General features: G+C 36.0%; 1 protein-coding gene across 3 annotated transcripts in view; it reads left to right on the top strand.

The window, feature by feature from the left end:
- The window catches only part of cacna2d3 (calcium voltage-gated channel auxiliary subunit alpha2delta 3), a 713,907-nt gene that overhangs the window by 503,480 nt on the left and 184,127 nt on the right, over positions 1 to 26,300 (top strand). For 2 of the 3 annotated variants that reach the window (XR_010002615.1, XM_062969909.1), the window contains exons 14-16: positions 8,833 to 8,850; positions 24,882 to 24,953; positions 25,885 to 25,965. Coding sequence is in view for 2 of the 3 variants with exons in the window: in XM_062969909.1 (XP_062825979.1) it covers positions 8,833 to 8,850; positions 24,882 to 24,953; positions 25,885 to 25,965 (171 nt within the window). In the remaining variant the exon portion in view is untranslated. The remainder of the gene's footprint in view (positions 1 to 8,832; positions 8,851 to 24,881; positions 24,954 to 25,884; positions 25,966 to 26,300) is intronic. The other variant, XM_062969910.1, reaches the window with a different exon arrangement.

Raw genomic sequence — 26,300 nt, 5'->3', positions numbered from 1 at the left:
GTTTTTTATTATCAGTTGGCCATGTTGGGTCTATTTGGTCCAGATCTGTTGTCAGTGGGTTCATGGGTCCTAGGGGTTATGTGTGTCAAGTTTAGTCCAGGTCTGGCCTTCCTGGTGGTTCCAGTGGTATTTTTGATTACAAAAGTGTAGAACGAAGGCTGTTAAGTGTACCAAAGCTAGCGTTGTTCTGAGGAGAGAAAGTAGGCCGAACGAAGCCTGCTGGTAGTAGTTTTTGCCTCAGGGGTCCCAGTGGCCTGTGAAAGTGGCGGCCAATCAGAAAGCTGGCCCATATTCTGGCTGGCCAATCAAAATGCTGGCACATACAAACATACAAACATTCACTTTTATTATATAGATAGATATAGATATAGATATATAGCATACACACACACGCACACACACACATACACACACACACACACACACACACACACACACACACACACATATATATATATATATATATATATATATATATATATATATATATAATATTTTAGTAGTTCTGTGTGAAAAATCTGCTTGCCCAGTAACACTGTCTATGTATGAAAAGATTTTGTGTTAATGTATTTTGCATACATATATTTTATAAAAATATTAGCTTTGCCCGGCCACGGGTTGCTGTGGCTTATGGGAATCATTTGTTGGCCAGGTGGAATAGCAGTGAATAGTCTTGCAGCCTCAAAGCCTGGCCATTTTCTGGAGTAGCTGGAGTAGCACCCTCAATCAAAGAGATGCTGTGAAGCTTGGCTACTTCCTTTGTAGGGGAATCATTGTTTGGCCAGATTGAATTGCACTGAATAGTCTTGCAGCTTAAAAGCCTGGCTGCTTTCTGCATAGGGCATTATTGCTAGGCCAGGTTGAATGGGACGGAGTAGCCTCGTGGTTTCAAAGCCTGGGGATTTTTTACCTAGGGGAAATCTTGGTTGGCCAGGTTGAAAAGCACTGAATAGCCTTGCTGCTTGCAAGCCTGACTGCTTTCTATCTTGAGGAATCCTTTGTTGGCCAGTTTGACTAGCAATTAATGGTGTGGCAGGTATGAATGCTGGAATTAGGCACCTTGATTTGCATTTAATGGCCTTGCAGCATCAAAGCCTGGCTACTTCCTGCCTGGGGGAATTCTTTGTTGGGAGGTGTTAGCTGACCCTGATGGTTTCCTTTCTGGAATTCCCAATTTCTCTGTTTTCAGAGTGTTGTTCTTTATTTACTTTCCTGGTTTTAGAGACTATATTGTTCTGTATTATTATACCACAGTAATTATTTCATATTATATTTATAATCTTATATTATCTGCTTAGAAGTGGATTATCATTTCAGTAGTTTTGTGTGAAAAATCAGCTTGCCCAGTAACACTGTCTATGTATGAAAAGATGTTGTGTTAAAATGTATTTTGCAACTGAGCACTTAGAAGGAGACAAATGCAAACCCATTTTGAACAAATCTTGCCAAGAAAATTATGTGATAGATTTGCCTTAGGGTTGCCATAAGTAAGAAACAACTTGAAAGTGCACAACTACAGATTGGTGTCTTAGTATTTAAAATCTTTAGATCTCTCCCCCCCCCCCCCCAATAATTGTTGGACTAAACATCAGCAATCTAATATTTCTGCCTTTGAGATACTGCCTTTTTTAGTACCAAAGTGAAAGGATTTACATTTATCAGAGGTAGTCTGATAGTTTGGTTCAGTGTTCCTATAAAGACATTGTTTTAAAAAAAATTCAAATCAAAAACTTATTAAAGGATTTTTTTTAAATTTGGAAGCACTGTTAAATATTTTATTGTACTTCATGCATCTCATATTTATATATAGAATTAAGACATTGATAAATTTTATATTGGAAATATTTCTAGAATACAGAACAGAATATATACAGATTTTTTTCCTTTAACTTTATTAACATAGCTCTTTTGTCTCCATTGCTTTAATACACTTTTAAAAATATATATTTTGGAATAGTAGCTTTGATAGTTGAACCCATATTGTCCATACAGCTCTTTCCCATAGCAACTATGTTATTTACTGCTGAGAAGATACTGAAGCAATGAAATTTGAACTGAAAAGAAAAATATATTGCATAATTCATTTTGGTTAGAAAACATGTTAAATATCCAGTTGTGCTTTAAACATTCTATATAAATGCATATCCCAAGAGAAATACAGCGTGTAAATTTAATAAATAAATAATAAGTATTGTACTGCTAAATCACATTTAATAACATTAAATGAAATCAATAACAGAGGGATAATTCTGTTTTTGTTAAATAGTGCTTTAACAGCCACACTATTGAAATGGTTTTGCTATATAAGTGCTCTAACTTTTTGCAAAATGTAAGATCAAGTGATTGATATGAGAATAATACAGCATGCCCTTCTTATCCATGGATTCAATATACCTATATTTCAAAAAATATCACATCCCCAGTCTTCTAGTGCAATTTTATGGTAGGCTTCCAAAACAGGTATAGTCAAAAGATAAGTTAACTATTGTCCACATTTTCAGGTGTTTACAGTCATACTATATATGGAACTTAATGTGAAACTGTTTCCTGTAAAATTTCAGAATAATTGGAAGCTGAAGGTTCTTGGTTTGTTGACATGAGATATATGCTATAAACAGAATTAAATATACAGCATGGCTATAAAAGGTTGGCAACATAAGCCCAAACATCAGGAGAACTCTTTTCCTGAAAGAGTTAGTTGTCATTTCTTGTCAGGTAAGAAAGATGCTGCTTCCTCTGGAAGGTAGAACGATAGTAATGGGAAGTATGGAGATGAAAGGTTGCCATGTATATTTCCTGATATACCATAAATACCATATTTCTGTTAGAAAAATAATTATCAATAATTCATCTAAAGACTTTCTCACTACTTTCTGTTACTTCACAGGAAAATGTGTTCCTGTGCCAGGTAATAGTTTTAACACAGACAAATATTTCTTGAAAAAATGCAGAACAGGGGATTGGACTAGATGGCCCATGTGGTGTCTTCCAACTCTATTATTCTATGATTCTATAAAATGAGCAGGAATCTATTATCCCAGTCAGTTTTTCTCTTCCTCTCCTCTCCTTGCGATTTCATCCCCATATACCTTCAAAATCTGTTATGGGGGTGCTTTAAGACTTTACAGTGTCTTTTTTTAGATATGAGAGAGCCTACAAAATTCCCCTTTACGTCGTTACCTGACTCATGCTGTTCTGCTGACATGAGCCTATTTTTTTCTTTAGTTATATCCCGCCTTTCTCTCCATTGGGACTCAAGGCGGCTAACATCTATCTACACTAAACAGTTTAAAAAGAGCAATAGAAAAGTTAAAACAATTAAATAATAACAGTGTGGTAAAAACAGAATTCATTAAAATAACCTTTAAACTCATATCCTTCCCAACCCCACCCGGCCGCCCCTTACCTTTCCTCAAAAGCATGTTGGTAGATGAAGGTCTTGACCTGCTTGTGGAAGGCCAGCAGGCATAGGACCATTTTAGTTTTTCTTGGGAGGAAGTTCCACAGCCTAGGAGCAGCCACCAAAAAGGCGCTCTCCCATGTTCCCACCAAACATGCTTGAATGGATGGTGGGAACAAGAAAAGGCTCTCCCCATTAGATCGTAGATGTCTCCCGGGTTCATATAAAGAGATGTGGTCCTTCAGATAACCTGGACCAGAGCAATATAGGCTTTGTAGGTCAAAACCAGCACTTTGAATTGTGCTTGGAAATGTGTTGGCAGCCAGTGGAGTTGTCAGAACAGATGAGTTGTATGCTCCTTGTAACCAGCAGTCTGGCTGGCTGCTGGTCTTTGGACCCACTGAAGTTTCCAAGCACTTTTCAAAGGCAGCCCCATGTAGAACCCATTACAGTAGTCCAACCAGGATGTAACCAAGGCATGTACCATCTTGGACAGATCTGACTTCTCCAGGAACAGGCACAGTTGGCACAGTAGCTTTAATTGTTCAAAACCACTCCTGGTCACTGCTGATGAACCTGGGCTTCCAGGTTCTGATCCGAATCCAGGAGTACTCCCATCCTAGAATAGACTCAATGGAGCAATAAGATTTATTTAGATGTTGACTTAACATTCATCATTTGATTGTATGGGTCTACTCTAGTTGGGGAAAGCTTAACATGATGCAAGCCGAGGTGTGTTGACTGGACCCAACAGCTCAAAGTCTTAGAAATCTGGATGTAAAGCTTCACTTGTTTCATGCTTACTTTTGCAAATGAAAAATTGCAAAACTTTTATCTCTGATAGGAGTTTTTATCAATTATTTTACACATTTGTGTGTGTGTGTGTGTGTGTGTGTGTGTGTGTGTGTGTGTGTGTGTGTAAAAAGTTGTTTTGCCCCCAAAGTAGCATATGCTTTTCAATATACATATCTGGGATAGAAGACACATCTACACTGACCACTTAGAGCAGTGGTTCTCAACCTTTTCACCCTCCAGGTGTGTTGGACTTCAGTTCCCACAATCCCTAACAGTTTGTAAGCTGGCTATGATTTCTGGGAGTAGAGATCCAAAACAACTTTGGAGTCACTATAGTGAAGGGCATCTGAATCAGCTCCATGACAGCTAAACCATGCATGGAGCTGATCTGGTTTAACATGGCACAAAGATGCCCCATTTTAAACAAAGTCATGGGTTGCTCCACATTTTGCCCCAGACAGAACCTACTGCAACTGTTTACACAGGACCCTTTCCATTCTCCCTGTCACTGCAGTCTTCAGGCATGACATGGATCCTACCAGTCAGTTGTTGCGTATAGTGAGGTTGGCCAGTGTGCCAGGACAATTCGAAATGAGAGTGGTGAAGTGGAGCAATTCCCCTCCCCCTTATCACCCTAGTGCCCTGGTCAATATCACTGCTGATATCAACCAACTGGTAGGGCCTATGTCATGTCCAGAGACTGCCATGAAAAGGAGAATGGGGGTGGTGGTAAGGAGCCATCTGATAGTGTGGACTTCCCCCCACTTCCACAGTGGCCAGGGAGATGGCTGTGTAACCCATTAACTCCATGCCAGATTGGTCCTGAGATAAGGTGTAGATCCACCCTGAGTTTCATGAGCTCCATATGTGACTGGGTCTATGGAACAATAACATGATGTTAGAAAGTATTGTAATTTATTTATTTATTTTAAAAAATTAATCCACATGATGTCAAATGAATGCATTCAAACTTTAAGAAATCATAATATAATGTCATGTACATCCAGATGAATTAAAAAATCTCTTTTAATTTAAATATGTATTGTCAATAACTGTCTATAATGAAATTTTGCAGTGTGGTATCATACCAACAATCATCACTTTATAGTAGAACTGAATAACCAGGAATAGATGAACTTCTGTTCTTCAAGCAAGTAAAGTATATGAGCAGAGCCAATGTGTGCCTTGGCTGTTTTGTAATGATCTAATATTTTCAAAAAACCAAGAATGAGTTCATGCTGATCTCTCTTCTAAGTCCCTGCATATTTTTCCTAAAATATTTGTTGTCTTGTAATTTAGTTGGGCTACAATCCTAAAGTAAATCCCAGCGATCCCAGTGGTATTTCCTGATGGACCTTGCTTATGCTCACCCTTATAGGCTGGATGGCCATCTGTAAAGAGTGCTTTAATTACATATTCCTGCATGTTAGGGGTTGGATTGGATGGACCTTGTGGTCAACTCCATGAAGCTATCATTTAAAAATATAATAAGGATAAAATATTCAAGAAATAAAAAGAGGTCAAAACTGAATTATATTTATTTGTACTACAGAATATCCTAAACATAAGATGATAAATGTGAACCATATATTTTAGAAAGCTGGAGTTTAAAAATACTGGCACAAAACAGAGAAACAGATGACATGTAATATGTTAGGCTTAGGCAAAAGCATTCAAATATAATTTCCACTATACGCAAGAAAAAGAGCTGCTACATTATGCTTTTGAGGATTAACAGAAAGCTCATGTTGCTATTCTCTTTCTTTTTTAAACACTTATCTTGGCAGGATTTAAGGAAACCATTGGAATCAATAGTACCCACTGGATTTTACAGAGATAAGCATTTTTATGGATTGGCCTATAAGTCTTGCTTTTATTGCTGGGTAATTTTTTGCTGCCCATGGCCTTTCCTAGCGATAACTGTCAGTTGGAACAGTGCAAGTAATTTCAAATAAATGCTTACTAGGTATAACAATGAGTTACCTCTGCTTTGGACAAACAACTTATAGCTGGTTTCAAAGTAAATAATTATCACTAAAGAATACTCCTGGCAGGCATGTAGCCGGGGGCTTCACCCCCCCCCCAAAAAAAATTCTCAGGGTGGTTCTCAAGAAGGCCTTACATTTATTATTTAAACTGTTGTGTTTATTCATATCATGATCTGATCACTGTGCTCAATATATCCCATATGCATGGGGGTATTGGGATAATGATACAAAAGCTTTGCTAGGGTAGATCCTCCCTCACCCAGACTCAGCCCCCCCCCCGAACCAAAATCTCAGCCCCAACCAACCCCCCCCCCCCCCCCCCCCCGCGGAATTAAAATCCTGGCTACGGAGTCCAGGAGTCTGGGTGAAAGAATGAACAATTTCATTTCTTTTTAATGGTGAATGAAATATTGGTGAGTGAAATAGCATTTTTTTATTAATCTTGGCATTTAGGGTATTATTGTGAAAAATTATTTGTGCAAAACAGAGGTTTTGTGCAAATAATTTTTACCAAAATTCTTTAGAAACATAAAAACCTTTCAGAAGGTGAATATATTTAAAATGTTGTCTTGATATGTTGAGATACTATTTCTCTTTAAGAACAAAAAGATTTATGGGTATTTCTTCTATCCCTACCAGGAAGATGTTTGTGCATGTATAGGAGTCAAAAACAAGAAGACATGATTGTGACAACCAGCAGATTTTAGAGGAACAATGACAAAGTGATTATCATAGTAGACTGCACTGGTACCTCAGAAATATTGATTGTGATCGTTTGGTCCATGATTTGTCTCCTGGTCCATAAAAGCAATCCTCCGATGTCTATTTTAATTAGCAGATTTTGTTAATCTCACGTAAAAATTGACATATAAATATGTATTTTAATGAGTACAGTATTTTAAGCTTAAATGAATTTTAAAATTAATAGGATTGCAAAAGCCTTGGTGGAGGAGACCACACAGATTACTTCAGCAAATTTTAAAACATATTCAATCTTTGCTGTCAGTACCATCAAGAAATATGCTAGCAAGTGGAATCTGTATGCATGCTTTTTCAGATTCATCACTAGTTTTTCTCCATCTGTAATATATATTTTGTGGCCAGAATCCAATAGTAAACTTCTATTGGATCCTGCTGCTTTGGCTGGAATTGGTGACTGTTCTTCCCCCCTGTAGCTGCCAGTGCACCTTAAAAATCTGGACTGGCAGCTGAGAAGAACCCCCACAATTCCACTGATGTTGGATACTGAAGTACACTGTTAGCATATACTTAACCTTTCCATATATAGCAGAAGCCCGGAGGATGAGATAACTGACTCAAATAATGAATACTCAGCAATATTGAATCAACACAGTGACCAAGATCCAGCATCAGAGGCTGTGATATGTAACTATAGGATGAGAGATCTAAGTTGCTGACATGACATAGGGCCATGCTAGTGAACCGCAACAATGCATAAATGTGCATTGTACAATATGTCCCATTCTACAACAGGGGATCCCATTGCAGCAGGTCATGTGCACTGGGAGACATTAGAATGCTTGCACTCTGAGACACATTGCACAACAGGACATATTGCACAATAGGGCACATTGCCCATCAAGATATGTTATGCATTGAGACAGTTGTGCCACAGCCACAGTGCTGGCTCTACTTGCATCGTGGTCTCGATGGTATAGTATGTGCTAACTCCCTTCATGAGAATATGAATGTGCTCTATCGTGCAATTCAACTTTCCATGCTTGTAAATCAGTTTATGATTACCCAAATTACCAATAGGATGCCTGCTAATGCCATCTCATCTGTGATTTCACCAGCTGGAACTATAAAATGTAATTATTTTACTACATCGACTACTGTATCTAATAATGGGCACATTTGGGAGCATGTGGGGTGAGGGGTTACAATCAGCTTAGAATTTTAGATTCTCGTGTAGCCAATATCCAATGTCCAATGATTCCAACAGATAGATATTTGCCTACTTCTTTATAGGAGATTATATTTAACTGTGTGTTTTCAGTGAGATATTGGTGTGTGTCCTCAATGGGCTAAGATTGTATCTACTGCCGTTGGCATGTTAGAAGAAATCTTACAAAAAGCTCAGATTGTATAGAATGGAGCTCTGAAATAACACTTTCCATTGTGCAAATAGGATGTTGGTGAACCAAATTGTACAGTAGTTGTATCATTTACACTGGTACTTGTATGTAGCTCACACTTGTATTTAAATGTGCTCATACAATGGTGGTGGACTAATTTTAAAGTTCATTGAATACAAAGGCTCTAACTTAAAACAGTGACTTTAGGGATCCACATTGAAATCTGTGGTGTACATGAAGATGAAATTTCTTAATTCAAGTGAGACACCATATCTTTAGTAAAAACCATCAATTTCTTCTAGCATTGTAGCATTTTGATAGCATTGTAGCATTTTAACAAATTGCAAGGTATAATTCTATTTAGCAGACACACTGTCCTTTAGTTCTTGTTCTATGGTAGATTGAATAAACTCAAACTCATTTCCTGTTACTTCATCATTTTTATTATCTTGGTGATTTTTAAAAAATAATGAAACAACTAAATTCACTTATATCACATCAATTATATAATGATGGCTTGTTCTATTCTGTTCTTGTTTCTCCCCCCCAGCTTCCTCAGGCTCAAAAGGTAAACAATTTTTGATAAATACTTATCCAAAGAAATCACCAACTCTTCATATTTCCACAGTGTCATGAATATGGTACAATGGTGATCAGTGAAATATGCCACAATGTCACAGCTGTAATGAACTGGAGAGCCTGACATTGCTTAAGTCAAAAAAAGATATTGTGTGAAGCCAAGTCACCCACTGAGTTACAATTTAGTTACACAATGTGAGACCTGTTTAAACAAAACGGAGAAGGATTAGACGGCTGCTTTGTACAATAAAGGAACCATTTTGTTATCACTTTGGAAATAATAGGAAACTATTGAATGGACATGGCAGTTACAAACAAGCCACCCATAGACCCTTGCATTCCTTGCAGAGGAACAATGGAACTCACGGCATGGCTTTATTCTCTCACTGGTCCCTATTGTACTGTCTTACCAAAAGCCTCTCAGTGCATCTAACATACGTTTTGTCCAAAAAGGTGTCCATGCAATGTGCTGTTGTTGTTGTAGTACAGCTTCTGCTTTGATATGGTATGATCCAGAGCTACTTCACTGCATTTCATGATATCTCAGATGATATTTGTGGCAACTACAATGTATCACTTGATGCCTATTGCATCATTCTTGTATAACTCAAAAATGTAACTGGAGGAAAAAGAAAACAAGAGCTCTGAAACTATTATATAATTAGAGGTGCAGTTGCTTCAGTGGATTCCTCTATGATTACATCAAAATTGTGTTTTCTCCTTTCATGCCTTCTTTCCTCCACTTTCCTCAAGAAACAGAATTAGTTCAAAAATCTGTGCACGCCTTCCCTGCCCTTCCTTTTTTTGTTGATAGCTGGACTTTGTTTTACTGGTTTTTAGTAGTGCCTCCAATTCACCTTTCTCTTCTTGTCAACAGAATTGCATAACCTGTTCTGCGTCCACAAATGTGTCCATAAGAGTGTTTGAAAGAAAGCTATAAATTATCTATGCACAAACGTATAACTGCAATGCTCTGTAACTCAAATATGAGAAGGCAGTAGAATAAAAAATGTGTTTTGGGAAAATAATAATAATAATAATAATAATAATAATAATATTTATTTATAGCCCGCCCTATCTCCCCAAGGGGACTCAGGGCGACTTATAACAATATAAAACACAATGACAAACATTAAATGCCAGTGAAACAGATAACAAATAAAAACCATTTTAAAAGATTGAGCACATCTTCAAAGTGCAGTTGCTCTGATGACACATTTGAAATAAAAAAGTAAATTATCGATTATTGCATCTTCTTCCCATATTGCATCTAGGCTAGCTTCAGCTCACACCCAGTGTGTAATTCACAAAACCTAATTGCAAGCATAATGACCACTTATGATTTTTCATATGTCTGTGAGACAAACAATGAATGGCATAGTTCTACATGTACAGTTTGCTTGTGAGCCAAGCAGAGGGGTTGCTTCAATTTCATACCATATTTTGTCATGGTTGAATAATAAGGAATTGTGGGATTTATAATTGGTGAGGTACTTAGAATTTTCTGCAAGATCACCCTAGCCTGTGTATATATAATGTACTGATCTTATTTTGGGTTCTTACTATTGTCATAGTAGTAGTCAGGTACATGTGCATGATAGTAGTAATCTCTCCATACAGTTCCTCCAGTTCTTATACTTTTGGACAGGATATCAGCCCTACCTTTTCCCCCAAGTGAAACACAAAGCTTGAATGTGTTCTGAAACTAGCCAAATGATGTACCAAGCCTCAGCACTGTTTTCAGTCCAGCTTACGCACAGCAATGATTGAGTTAAAGTTTATTTGAAGCCATCAGTATTCAGTGTTGCACAGACAGCAATAAAGTGGATGTGAGCAATATCTAATACATATGTGGTAATTCTTATCTGAAATCTATGTGACTGGCAAAAAATATAGACAGAGTTTGTTTGTTGTTTTAGAAAATGTTTCTTGGGGCCTACTGTATGTAGTCATAACTTCTGATTGTTGGTCCTGTGCACATAATATTGCAGCTACAGCATTTCTAGCTAACACATATGACAGAGCTCAACAGACAATGGGGAGATGCCAGTCATTGTCAAAATAGAATTGATTGGACTCACTCAAAGAGATCAACATACACGTTAATCTTTAATTCTTATTTTACACCAGTAATACCAGGGGCTGGCAATTGCTAGGGCTTGCAGGGCTCATATTATTCCTCCCCACAAGGTCAGCCCCCAACTCTCACTTTTTAAAAAAGTGAAAGAGTTGTTTTAGGCACAGAAAAGACTTTTATTTAAACAGGAAGTAAATGCAGAAAGTAAAAGAGTCTCTTTTAAGAGAGAGAAAGTGAGATATAAATAAAGAGGAGGAAGAGGGGTTTTTTAAATTTGTTTTTCTAATTGTGCATGTTTGGTTTGGGTTACACATTCAGCCAGCAGGGCAGAATTTTCCTCACCCTATCCTAAATCCTAGAGAACTTCGAACATGTTATCCACTGCTGTAGTTCCTGACAAGTTTTTAAACATGGAATAACACATGCTGGAATCTGCAGGCAGAATTGCTTTCTTGGCTTCTTAAAGCCAAGGGATGCATTCAATTCCTTCAATTTCCTTTGCAGTTTAACCATCAAATTTCTTTAATGTGCCAGTCCTGGAAAATCTAAAGTAATCTTTAAGTATAAAATGCATATTCCTTTGTTAAACAGTTGGGTAATAGTAATCAATTTCTCATACCATTATTAGGGACTTTACTTCCAGGTTACTGGGAGCCTTGAGTTGTATGTTGAAGAATGAATAAGATAATAAAAGAGAGAAAAATTGAGAAGAGAAGCGTGTATAATAAAAATACTATTGGAGAAACACCTCTCTTATATTTGATGTTAAACAGTCTCTAGAAGCCCAAGTTCCATTGTGATATTACAAAGCTTCCATGGTTTGATAATTTTATACTTATTGTTTCCTCAATGGGTATTTTTTTCTTTTTTGTGCTATTTCTTTTTCAAAACAACTTCACTATTGACTTCCAACGTATTGTTGCATTTTAAATTTAACATTCAGTAGTCATGCTCCATGTTCTTAGGTTTAGCTTCAGCTTCTCTCTAGTTGGCAGATGCTAGACCCATTACTGGTATTCATAGGCCCCTTATGCATTGTCCTTATATCCTGGATTAAATGAGTCTCCACTGCCAGATAATTTGGGATAAGCAGATAACTTTTGAGGGTGTAGTCCAAACAGCGGAAGTAGTGGATTTGTCCTGCGCCTTCCAAGAAGGTGCAGAATATACCCACTAACAAATTATCTCGCCACAAAGCAGGGTTTTCCTGCTTTGTGTCAAATGCAATAACATTTCTCTAGGATGTCATCTGGATGGTGTAACTGCCACTTTTAAGGGGCTGTCTGGAAGTGCCTTTACTCTTCCCTGTTTAATTTATGCAGATTCTTCAAAGAAATTAAGACCAGCATCTTCCATTCATTAATAAAATTGTGTTTTAGTCATTGAAAGAGATTGACAGGGTAAGCAGTAGCCTTTGTCATTGCAACCTGACTGCAAGTGAACATTGCACAATGTAGTCAACTTCCAGCATTACGCAAATATATGGTAGATTGGGTGCACAATACATGTGTGCACAAAGTGGATTATTTGGTTCGGAGGGGGGTGTCAAAATATTATTCTCAATTGTAAATATTTATGGGGTTACATCATCAGCATATTCAAATGGATGTCAAATCATAATAAGTAATTGATGGAAGTTTAACACCAACAAGTATGAAATTCTGAGTGAAAATATAGCTTTGTCCCAATTCGTTTTCCCGTTTTAACGTCCAGATTTGCCTCAAGCAGCTGAGGCATGATAAGAAGTTTTCAAATCCACGTGGCATTTGTTTGTGTGAAAAAGACTAATGTGAGATGGATGCTTTTCTTTATGAATGACTTGAGTCAATATGAATGTACATAATATGGTATCTCAACTTGTGCTGTGTTTTTGTTGGAATCTGTGTGTCATCTACAAATGTTTTCTGTATAAACATTTTAAACCATTCTGTCTCTATACATATGCTTACTTTAATCTTCTGATGAATTTAGAATAATATTGCCATCAAAGTTCCCTTTTTTAATTTGCAAGGAAAAACCATATTTTTATGGATGTACTGTGGCGGTGACTTTGAGAAGATGTTATCAACCATTTCCATCACAAGCAACAGATTTTTTCTTTAGTCAGATTCTCTAGACTTTGAAGCCCTCTGACCTGCAATTAAATATTGAACATTGTTTATAGTAATCCTAACCTACCATTTTCAACTTTCTAGGTACTATAAATGAATACTGAAAAAATCATTTGTTTCATTTTAAAAACTACATAATACATAATGTCTAGAGCAGTGGTTCTCAACCTGTGGGTCCCCAGATGTTTTCACCTTCAGCTCCCAGAAATCCTAACAGCCACTAAACTGGCTGGAATTTCTGGGAGTTATAGACCAAAACACCTGGGGACCCATAGGTTGAGAACCACTGCTCTAGAGTTTCCCTTGCATCCTCTTGTTCAAGCACTTATTCAGGAAGGATATGTTAAGAACTACCCAATAGTTTTACTTCATTTGCTGGGTTTAATTCATATTTCTTCAGGAATATCCTGATTACATTTTTAAAAATTCTGACAAGCAATAATTACTATCCCATTACAAAGAAGAATTTAAATCTTTAGGAACCCAGTCAGAAATTGCTTACCTACTAGGCATGGCCACACACAACTGGCCAAGTATACAAATGGTCAGCTGAAGTTGATCAAACACACACGTTCTACCTCAAAAATTGAAAATCATGCAACATAACACGACCAGAGATGGTCATATGGGTGCATCCATTATGAGAATTATGAGGCGTACGGTTCTATTGCAGCAAATATGCATGGTCTCCCTAGAAGATTGATCAAGTCATGCCATGAAATTACAGTCATATTTGTCATGAACAATATATGGAATTAAATGAAAGTAATGAAATAGATTTCTGCATTTCTCAGAAACAGTTTTTCTTTTCTTTCTGTTTTGTTTGATAGCCATTAGGAAGTACAAAAAAATTGACATTTACACACATTTATGGAGACGCCATCTCTTATTTTGTATGATATTTTGAACAGGTTTTATAAATAGTTAATATTAGCTTCATTCAAGTGGTACTATTAAATACTTGTATTTAATAGTACTACTTGAACATATTCAAGAATGTAGAATTAAATATTGTGTAGAGTCTTTGTAAACAGACAAAATGTCTAGTGTACTTGGCCAGAACATAGAAGAAGTTGTTGCACAAAGCTTTCCATGGGAAACACCCACATTTTGAAATGATTACTGTAGTACTGCAGAAACCTAAGAACTAGAAATGATAAGAAAGAAAAAAGGGTGATCAGGACTTGTTGAAAGAATTTCGTCTTGATAAACTTTTGGTTCCTCCCAGGCTTATGAACTTACTTTTTAAAAACCCCTAATAATAAATTCAAAGTCAAAATTAGTTTATTCTGGACCTGAATTCTGTGTATTTAGTGGTCATGATCTTTGTCCTGCCCTGTTTCTCAAGCATATGCAATTCCTATGTAATAGCCCACTGGGGTATTGTTTTACTAACATTGTTGAAACAGCAGGCTTCAAGATGTGTTAGCTTATTCCTGTTGTGCAGTATTTTGTTCTGAACCTATATGAAATTGGAGGACTATATATTAGGTTCATTAAGGAAAATAAGCCTGCTCTGAACAAAAAAAAAATAACACAATTTCTTGATTGAAAATGTTGATTCTTCTTTTTCTTTCAAATGTTTTGAGAACACCTTTTTGGCCATGTCTCTTCCTAGTAGCTTCCTTTCTTTTTCTTTTTGAGTCTTTTCTTGTTTGCACAAGGCTTTCTGTCCTTTTATTCTGATACTACTCGGCTTCAAAAATCTAGACACTTCATTTATCATTCTTTGCTTCATTCGCTCTTCCATATTTCAAGGTATTGAATTACAAGGAGAGTGGAAAATTTGCAGCTCTGATATTGTCACGGAAAGGCATCAGCAGAAATTTTAGCATTTTTATTAAAGTTTCCTAAAAATTTAAATTGAACCAAATGAAGTACATAAGAACAATAAAATGGTACAGTAACTATTTGTGCTTTCATTAACATTTATTTTTCTTTGTTGTGCACAAGAACTCTTCTGTTAAAAGATAATATTTCTATGCATATAGCAGACCATCAAAATCCATATCTGCTAGACTCATACTGGCATAAATATATAAACTGAAAACAATTTTCAAAAAACACACTTTGAAACATCTAAGTGTATTATAAGGAATGCACTTATTGAAAACTAATCAATAATCCTTTTTTAAAAGATATGTTACCGAGATCACAGTCCATACTACATGCAGAAAAAGGATAAATGCATGTTTTATGCCACCACCACCACTTTTTCAGAGTCATATTCTTGATTTCTTACATTTTAGAAACCTATGTGGGGAGTGGTGGTGTATAGGCATAATTGTAATGTCAGAACAATCTGACATGGCAATGACACTCAGATCCTAATATTCCTGGAACATACTTCATAATATCTGAAGGGCCGTTATCTTCTATAAAAACCTATCAACATACTAATGCTGTATTTCTTTGAAAATACACACTTTCCCCCCATATAAACATCTCTAAAAATGGGATGCATCTTAGAATTGCAGGAGTTTCCTATGCATTTTGGTGGTGGTGGTGGTGGTACTGAAATTAGTGTGCATCTTATGATCAACGGCATGTTAAAATTGAAGAAATATTGTATCTACAGAAGAAGGCTTTCTCTTGATCCTGCCATCGTCACAGGCTTGCTTGGTGGGACATGGCTGCTCCCACCCCCTGGAACTCCCTTCTGACAAATACTAAATTGGCCCTTCCTTGTTGTCCCTTCATGGAAACAAAGACATTCCTATTCAAACAGACTTTTAAATGTATGCAGGGGAGTATTTTATGGGGATATTTTGTTCTTTTAAAACATGTTTGTTTTAAAAATGTCTTTTTAACATTTTATGTGGTTTTAATTGTGTTTACATTTTTCTTGGGAATATTTTTAATTGCTTTGGAAGCCATCCTATGTCTCACTCTGGGAAAAAGATGGAATGCAAATGCAATACATTAAATGGACAACTAAAACAATGTGTATGAATAATCTTCCAGCATGCTAAAAGTACTTCAACAACATTCCTGTCCTATCTTGGAAACTTAATTGTTGGTTGTTTCATCCCTTTACTGTTTTACAGCAAGAAACTGAGAGTACTTACTCAAAAGATCTGGGTGATTTGTATGCATAATGGGAAATGCCCAAATCATCACCTTACTTCCTGGTCCAGCCAGATTTCCCCTTTCCTTCCTTTTTTTGGATCACTTTTCTCTGATTGTTCCTACCACTTTTCCACCACCACCCCTGCTCCACTTTCCAGATCCCACAAGGGATCACCAGGCATTTGTCTAGTTTCACAAACCTGTAAGACCCTACTGTCTAATACATGGAGACTTCTGGCCCTGCTGCTCTTTTCTTTGCTGTTGGTGCCAGTACTTCTGCTCTCTGCAGTCATAGAAACAGTAGCAAGGGCAAGAGAGCAGTGTTGCATAATACAATGGATTTAAGCTGAGAGAGTGTCTCTTTTATAATCCCTCACAATATTGAGGTACAGAGGGTTTTGAGTTTGGACTAGATTGGGTTCCAGTCCTTATTCATCCATGGAAACCCACTGCATGCCTTTGAGCATCACATATTCTGAGCCTGAAAGGAAAACAATGACAATCACAAACCTTCTCTCAACAAATCTTCTCAAGAAAACTCAAGGATAGATTTGGAAGAAGTTAGTGTCAACTTGAACACATATAACACAATGCCATCATTTCATTGCACCATGTGCCCCTCATCACAAATTTCCGTTCCATGTGTTTCATTTGTTTCTTGTTTTCTAGTTGTGATAGTTTGCTGCATACAAGAATATAATAGGAGAGCAAATGCTTTCCCCAAATTAGAATTCTGCCACCCAATAAGAATTCTTTTAGTATCCACATTTCTAACACTGCCGTTGGGTATTTAGAAATACAGTTTAGACATCCAAAAAGAAAAGACAAGGAACAGATATCTGCAAACCTCCAACACCTTTTTAAAAAAGAAAACAACACTTGCACTTCATCAACATTTCATGTACATTTAATATTCTAAGAACTCTGTGTGAGAAAATTCATTATCTTCTTTGACACACATTTCATATTCTTGGCTTTCAAAAATGGCATATTTGAAGGAATTTCAAGTGGACAGGATCTGCAGTTTTGCAGAGAAAACATAGTATACTGTAATTTAACAGTTGAATCATTATTATAGGATGACTTGCACAATATGCATTTACTTCCTTATCATGGTAAATTAATCCATATAACTATTTTGCATGTGGAAAATAATCTACAGTATGATCCCTATATCCATATGGAATGCAATTCAGAATTTATCATGGAAACAGGAAACGATGAATAATAGCAAACACTGAAATGAATTACTTCTCTAGAAATTTGCCATGTCCTCTAGGAAAGCTCAAAGGTAACTTCTGGTGGAAGCATATCATAGAATTCTTGTTGGACCTAGAAACTGCAGATACTAGTTCCATATGCACAGGAATCATACTGCATTTTAAATTGTTTTGCTGTTTTGGAACCTTTACAATCTGCTTTCTAATTAAAACGGCATTAGTTGGGTGATATTTTTGTCATTAATTCTGAAAAGCTATTCACACATCTTTTGTAGGTGATCAGCGTCTAAGCCCTTTTGTCTCTACTCCTCCCACAGTAAACATGATCTTGCTAAGCCATTGGCTTCACAGTAATTTCAGTCAAGGACCCTATGCTTCTCAGGCTTTCTCTAGATTCAGAAAAAGGAAATGTATGTGGGAATGAATGCAGCCTTGCCTGTCTGACAAGCATTTACAAGGGGGAAGCCAAGAGGTGGTGGTTGCAGAAATCCCAGGATCATGAGCTACTGTAGCCTGTAGTTAAGGAAGATTTGAGCAGCTCTAACTCAATATAAAGTGTAGGGAATATGTGAGGTATCATCTGGAAGGATGCTGATACTTTTTCAGATTGGAGCATAAATGGAAAGGAATTTTATCTTTTTTTAAAAAAAAATGTATAAAAATAAAAGAAATACATCAAATATACATAATATAAATACCTCTGTCTAGCACACTCACCCCCTCTCTCCACCCATGAACCCATGACTTCCAACACCACTCAATGTGAAACTAATATCTCACTAAAATCTACCCTTATCTTTATATTAATAACTTCTCCTTGCTGCTCTTTTAAAGTCTACCTTTGTCTTCCATTCTGAATCTTCAAATGCAAACTTCCATTTTCTAATAAACTCTTCATTATTTCCTCCTCTAATGCCATTGGATAGCTTGGCCATTTGGATATAGTCTAATAATTTTCCTCTCCAGTCCTTTATAAATAGCTATTTTTCCCCCTTCCATGATTTTGCTATTATGAATCTTGCAGCTACAAACTGTACAGACAAATTTTTCTTAATCTTTTTAGTAATTATTTTGTTTGTTTCCTCGATTGCCTTTTACCAAAAAGTTTGTACCACCTTACAAGTCCACCAAGCATGGAAGAAGGTACCTTTATGTATTTTGCATCTCCAGCATTCCTTCGATGGATTTATATATTTTGCTTATCACCTTGGAAGTTATGTAATTCTATAGAACATTTTATACATGTTGTCTCTAATGGACCCAGCTACTGAAAATTTAAAACCTCTCTTCCATAAATATTCCCATTTTTCAAAATCAGTATTTCTCCCTAAATCTTTAGTCCATGAAATCATTGCTATTTTAAGAGATTTTACCTTCAGTACATTTAATATGACTTCTAGAAAAATCTCTGCTCTCTTCTGAGGAGAATTCTCCAGTGGAGTCCAGTGAAGAATTACTTGAAAACTAATTTTTGCTTTGGAAAATGGGTTTCAGGACTGCAGGTGAGAAAGAAAGTATTGCATCTCTTTCCTCTGCCTTTTCTTGTCCTATCGATTCTATAATGTGCATTTTTAAATGCCATTGAGTGTGTCCTATGTCTTTGAAACACATTTGAAACCACATTCTCAGATACCCAAGATCAACCTGTACCACTACCTACAAGTAGTTATATCTTTAGGGAAAGAAATAAACATATTTTTAGAGATTATAGCACTAAAGTAACAAGATCCTGAAGTCTTGTGAGCTTGCTGAGTTTAAGTATCTCTTTATGTTAAATACTGCTTTTATCATTTGAAAGGTTTTTTAATGAAAATTTTATCTGGTGCTTCACCAAGCTCAAAAGAACAGTAATGATATAAAGCCCCAAATTCCATTTCTCAGAACACAGCATTTACATTTCCCTCTCAAATATCATTATCTCTTTAGAAGTTTCCTGCCATTTAAATGTTGTGCGTATCATTTACAATTAGGAAATGTAGATGTCTCATGAACTGTAAAAAATATTCTTTCGCAATAGCACTTAAAATGAAACATCAGTATGTTTGCCTTTAAAAATCAAAGCAATGCGGGTGGGAAAATCTGGACTTTGTTATTGGCCTTAATCTAATTATTCTTGCATTTCAAAGGACAAAGATACACCCCTCCATTTGGAGCTGGAATGCTGAAAGCTTTAACAATAAATTCTGCTACACACAAAATAAGACTGAGTTTGGCGTTAATGACAGAGACAGTTATTTTTAACATGTGTTATTATATGCACATCATATGGATATGTATGCATATTAGAGTTTAAGACAAACCAATGCACAGTTACCCATTAAAAATCTTAAATATATTTTCTACTTTAGGATCCTTTGCAGGGCACAATCCTGAGCATTCTAAATTACTGCTTTTGTATGGAAATCACTGAGGGATCTGTTTCATGTTATTTGCTTGAAAGAAGCACCTAAAACAAAAACAAATGGGTTTCAAGTGAAATGAAAAATAAAATGGAATGGTAAATGTAATGACAAATGTTAATCTACACAAAATATTATTACATCTATATATATAAAAGACAAATGGTGTCCTCCCCTGCCACTAAACAACAAAAGTACAAGCCCCAGAACCTAGAAATTTGGCAGCACAATCCACCATCCTTGCCCCTACGTTCCGACAACAAAAAGAAAAGAAAAATAAAGTCCTAATTAGAGGGAGAGGAATAAGTGTCTTTAACCAATTGCTGCCAGTTAGAAGACTAAGCTCCGCCCACTTGGTCTCCTAGCAACCTACTCAGGCCTCACTCTCTCTTCCACACTGCCTATAAAATACAGATTATCTAATCTGCACTGGATTATATGGCATTGTAGACTCAAGGCCCTTCCACACAGCTATAGAACCTATTTATAATCTTATATTATCTGCTTTGAACTGGATTATCTTGAGTCCACACTGCCATATAATCCACTTCAGTGTACATTTTATTCAGCTCTGTAGAAGGAGCCTCATATAATCCAGTTCTAAGCAGATAATATAACATATACAGTAGAGTCTCACTTATCCAACAAATACACCATGGCAGAAAATTGGATAACTGAATATGTTGGATAATAAGAATGGATTCAGGAAAAGCCTATTAAACATCTCATTCCCTCACAACCCTATCTGCTGCCAAACTGCCATCCATGTCTATGCCAGGCATCCTCAGAGATTAGGAGATCTGTTTGAAAGCAGACAAGTGGGATGTTTATTTCTATCTCACCAATGATATCCAGGATGGGACAACTCTGATCTGTCTGAGGCGACTGTGAATGTTCCACTTGGCCACCTTGATTACCATTGAATGCCCTTGCACTTTCAAGGCCTGGCTGCTTCCTGCTTCGGAGAGGAATCCTTTGTTGGGAGATGTTAGCTGGCCCTCAGTACATCATGTCTGGAATTCCCTGATTGCTCAGTGCTGTTCTTTAGTTAACTGTCCTGATTTCACAGCTTTTTTTAATACTGGGAGCCACATTTTGTTCATTCCAGGCAGGCAGGAACCATCCAGGCTTTCAAGCTACAAGGCTATTTAGTGCCAATTCCAACATTCACACTTGCCTAAAGCAGACAACAGTTCTTTCTTCTACCCTGGTCATTCCACAGATATATAAACCCCACTTGCTTTCGTTACAATACATTTCACAACCTCTGAGGATGCCTGCCATACACGCAGGCAAAACATCAGGAGAGAATACATTTGGAACATGACCAGGCAGACCACAGAACTCAGAGCAACACAATACAAAGAGAAACAAAAATAATAAAATAAATACAAAAAACAAATAAAAAACAAAATAAAATAATACAATTAAAAAACATAAATAAAAATAATATAATCAAATAATAAAATATAATACATACAAATAATAAAATAAAATAAGAAAAACACAAATAATAATGAAGGAATAAAAATAAAATAAATACAAATAATACAATAAAAATAATAAAAAACACTAAAAATTAATACAATAAAATACTATAATAACAGAAAATAACTAACAATAATACAAGAAAATAATAAAATATAATAAATAAAAAGATAGATTACAATAAAATTAATTAAAAAATACAAATAACATCAAATAAAAATTCCACAACAATTTTTAACCAATACCACCACCACTTTGCCACAGCAACGCGTGGCTGGGCACAGCTAGTAATATCAATAAATTAAGGAAGTTACTTTATTTATTTTTCATTAAATATGAGTGTGTGCACGTGGCATATGTACGTGTGAGCCTTCCAGTTACCTGTGAATCAATATTTATAGGTTATTTTGTCAGTTCCTTCCTCTGAAACATATCCTACAGTAATAAATACAACACCTCTAATGCACTGAGAAAACATGCATTTCATCCCCTCCCAAAAAACACTGTGAAGCAAAATAGGTATTGAGTAGTTCTACCTTTTCATTGCTTTCTGTTCCCATTTTGACATTCTTATTGTATCAATGGTTATTGTCGTGGATCAAATGTATCTGAAAACAAAAACAAAACTCCTTTTTCTTGCTGTTGATCATTTTGAGTGTGAGCTTTCCTTATAATATTCCTGCAAGCTTGGGCTACATATCTGCTCTCCTCCTTGGCAATTTGCTCGTCTTTCCATTCTATAGACATACTGCTTTTTCTTTTCACTTCCTCCTTTCATTTCTTGTTGCAGCCACATTGGCTTTTGATTCTTTTTAACATTATTTAACCTACAATACACATATGCAAACATGCATCTCAAGTGCACCCACCACCTTGGCTTCTGTCACTAATCCTCATAGAGTTTGACTTTTTGAGAAGTGTCTCATTTATCTTCTCCCATGTTTGTGAATGTGTTTTTAGAACTCATTCAAGAATTTCTGCTTCTTTCTTTTCTGAACCTAACTTGGACATCTGGAATTGTTCACTATGTATACAGTAAAGGTTTTGGTTCAGCATTATTTTGCTACCATGAGAAACTAACACAGTGGCCCTGTTGTTGGTTTCTGCAATCCGTAGTATCTCCTGTCTTGTGGATTGGAATATATATTCCAATTTGTGGGGCATTGTCCCCCCCCCCCCCATATTTGTTGACAGATTTTAATTGCAACTAGAGTAGATTCTATCTCTGAGGAGTGAAGCATCTCTATTACTATGTCATTTATTCCTGGTTATTTGTTTCTCTCAAGTGCTCTGAGTACAGCTTCCACTTCAAATTCAAAGTACATCCTCATATAGTTTTACCTTGTTTGCATCTGTCAATCCTTCATCTCTTTTATATAGTTGCCCCATGCATTGCTTCCATTTTTATTTGTATTTGGTTTTGTAATGTATTCCCTGATGGTCATCACACATCCCCACTTTTGGGTTTTTTATTTATCATATCTTGTGAAAGAGATCTCTTGTTGTTCCTTTTTTGTTATCACCTTCTATTTCTCTGCATTGATTTTTATATTAGTTCTTCTTTTTCCCCTGTGCAAATAGTTGCATTCTATTTCTTTCTCCTTGTTCTTTTGCTTCTCATCCATCCTTAACTGCCCAAAGAGTTTCATCTGTCATTGTTCTTTTCTTCTTCTTCTACAGTGTCTTTCTTCATTTCTCTATGGCAATGCCCTTGGCCTCAGTCCTGGTCAATTAGGCTTAATAGTGCATATCTCTTTTTCACATTATCATTAAATTCTATTGGGATGTTTTCAGATTGTATTTCAGCATGATAGTTGGTTTATTATGTAAATACTTCATCCTATGCTCAAATTGTTGCATAAGTTGTATTTTGTTAAATATGGCAGTTAGGAAGAAGATATACATTGAGGTAGGATAGTGTCCCCCACCCTCAGTTTTAGACTTAAGCTTGCCCAAAGTCTGAAATGACTTGAAGGCACACAACAACAACAACAACAATCCTAATTAACTTGACTATCTCATTGGCCAGAAGCAGGTCCACACTTCCCATTGAAATCCTAGTAGGTTTATGTTGGTTAAAATTGTTCTTATTTTTAAATATTGTATTATTCTTTCATTGTTGTTGTTATAGTTGTTGGGTTTGGGTTTTTTTTTTTTTTGCACTACAAATAAGACATGTGCAATGTGCATAGGAATTTGTTCAGGTTTTTTTCAAATGATAATTTGGCCCCACAACAATCTGAGGGATTGTGGACTGGCCCTCAACTTAAAAAGTTTGAGGACCCCTGGTATAGCATGAGGAATTTCTAAAACTGTGTTTGAATCATGTGATAAACAGGATCTAGGAATGACAAACCTCTCAGACAAATGCTGCTCCAGTCCTGATATCTCAACTTTTTGTGCATGTGCGCTGCATATCCAGGATTCTGACTCTTTGTATGTATGACTTACACCCTGCTGAAGTATTTATCTGCTTTTCTGAACAATACCTGAGATACATGTGTGAGATACATCTTGTACATGTGCTTTGTAATAAATAGAACTTTAAATAATGATCCATATAAAGCAATTCTTTATATGTGTTCTTAGCTCATAAGAATATACAAGTTTACATTTGCAATACATGAAAGGCTATCATATATTAACTATAAACTCATAACTCCCACTGACTGGCAAATATCTATAATACCAGCATTACCATAGATGGTTTGAGACATGAGTGCCAGAGGTATACATAGGGTATGTATCACAAACAGCCAGAACTCATTCCTGATTTTTTCAACACAGATGTATGTCAAAAAGACACCCTATTGCTACCACAGTGTTCAAATATGGTTGCTACATGTTTATTAGCACCATAGAACTTGAATTTTTCCAAATACTGGAGCTGAGTATGGGAAAGGAGAGCAAGGGTGGCGAAAATGGAGTACATGGGGGTGGTTTTACACTCACAAGAAATTTGCCTGATGTTTGTGTTTTCAAAGATAATGCAGTCTGTGAGCCAAGAGTTCATAGGGTCAGTCATATCATCTTCCATGATCTCTAGAATAGATTCAGAACACTAGAGGTTGTCGAAATAAAAGATACACAAACTTTAAGCTCATGCATAATCAGGCTAGCATGAAAGTGGCATACAAAACAGATCAGAGTCTAACATCATCTGCTGCCATAATATGTTTCTGTTGTATAACAAAAGTATGAGGTTCCCACAAGGAATCAAACTATTTAGAAAAATTAAGAGAGATTGTACAAATTATGGAGTTTTGAGTAGACTACATATTCAGTGGGTAAGTAGTATAATATAGAAGTATATTCTTATTCTTTAAAGATTAGTGGGGGTGGGCAATCTTCTGGTGCCCCATCTTTTCAGCTATAACTTTCATAAGCTCTATCTAGCATAGAGAATTATGGAAAATGGAATTTACAGTCCTATCTGAAGGTCAGAAGATTGTCTCCTCAACCTTATATGTAGAGCTACATCTTTCTGTGGACATAACCCATGCCTGTACCTATTTTCAGATACACCAAAGCAGACCTTGTTAGAAATTTAAGGGTCTTTAATCAGAAGTTATTTTCTTTGGTTGCTTCCACAACTGTGCTTTAATAATGGTTTCAAGTTCTTTTCTTTTAATATGTTTTCTCATTTTTTAATGTAGCTTGCTGATGATCAGGGACTGGTTTTGATGACCACTGTTGCCATGCCAGTATTTAGTAAGCAAAATGAGACTGTAAGTACTCATACTGTCAGCCTTGTCTCAAAGAAATTGATGTTTTTTGATTCAGCTATATATGTGTGTATTCCTTTGCTTTTGATTTTCTCAAAACCTTTTATATCAAAATAAATATATATACTTAAGTGCAAATAATTTAAGATTAAGATTCTTGAATTTTGTAAAATGGGAAAAAAGTGTTTTAGATTCAGAAAGGAAGTACTGTATAAATTGAAAGGGCAGCCATCACATTTTTACATTTTATGTTGAGCATAATTTCTCATAGTTCATAAAGAATGCAATCTGGACAAAGATAAATATATTTTCATATGTGCAAAGCTGATTTTGGAATATTTAAACCCACCTATCTTTCCCTAAATAGTGTCCACCTATCCTGGTTTGCATAATTACGTATATAAATCTAGCACATTTTTAAAAAATTAATATTCCTATAGTGGTAAGTGTTGGATCTATCTCTCTTTAAAAAAAAACAACACTCTGCAACCATTCCAAAGTACTGTATTTACATTTACATTACCCTTCACATTAAATCCTCACCTTCTTAGAATCACCTAGCAAAGTATCCAGAAAAGCAGATAAGTTGCATTTTTGTATGTGACATTTTGCCTGGTTGATGCTCCCCAAGTCAAAAGTGTTTAATTGAAAGCATCCTTATCAGCTGAAACTTTGTGCACCACCTTTGATGTTATTTCCAGGCTAAGAAAAAGAAGACAACTATTGATTTTGTGTGTGTGCACATTCAGTCAGATTAGCTGCAGTCATAGCTTTTCAAATAGTGGGAAGAATTAGCTAGTTATCTGCACTCCTCAGAGCGGTTTTAATCCATGTGGGAAATAATTATTGACTGATTACTTTTCTTCAACTGTAATTGTTTCTTGTTCCAACTAATCCACATTTTTTTGTGGAAAAAAATAATCTTTTGAAATAGAGAACAAGTGGCATTCTCCTGGGAGTTGTAGGCACAGATGTTCCAGTGAAGGAACTTTTGAAGGCTATTCCAAAATACAAGGTAAGTAACATTTTGATTACTAGTTCACTATACTGAAATAAAAGTAAGTTATATGATATAAAATACACATGATAAGGAATATATGTGGAAGAGTATAAACTCTTCCATATAACAGCCAAATGGGGGTTTTAACACAGTTTGGGGCCTTTGTGTAAGCAACAACCTCATTTTTTTCTTGGCTTAAGATATCGTGAAGAGTTTCTTGCAAAACATATGCTTGCAAGAATGCCTGATTATTAAGTTCTTTGAGGGGTTTTTTTAGAGGGTTTAGAAAAGTAAAAAAACAACTTCTTCCAACTTCAAATTAATTTTTGTGAATAGTTTCTCCAGCCTCC

This window comes from Anolis carolinensis, chromosome 2 (genome assembly GCF_035594765.1).
Source record: "Anolis carolinensis isolate JA03-04 chromosome 2, rAnoCar3.1.pri, whole genome shotgun sequence".
Classification (NCBI taxonomy): domain Eukaryota; kingdom Metazoa; phylum Chordata; class Lepidosauria; order Squamata; family Dactyloidae; genus Anolis; species Anolis carolinensis.
Note: the sequence above shows the minus strand (reverse complement) of the source record. Positions and strands in the feature narration are given on the sequence as shown.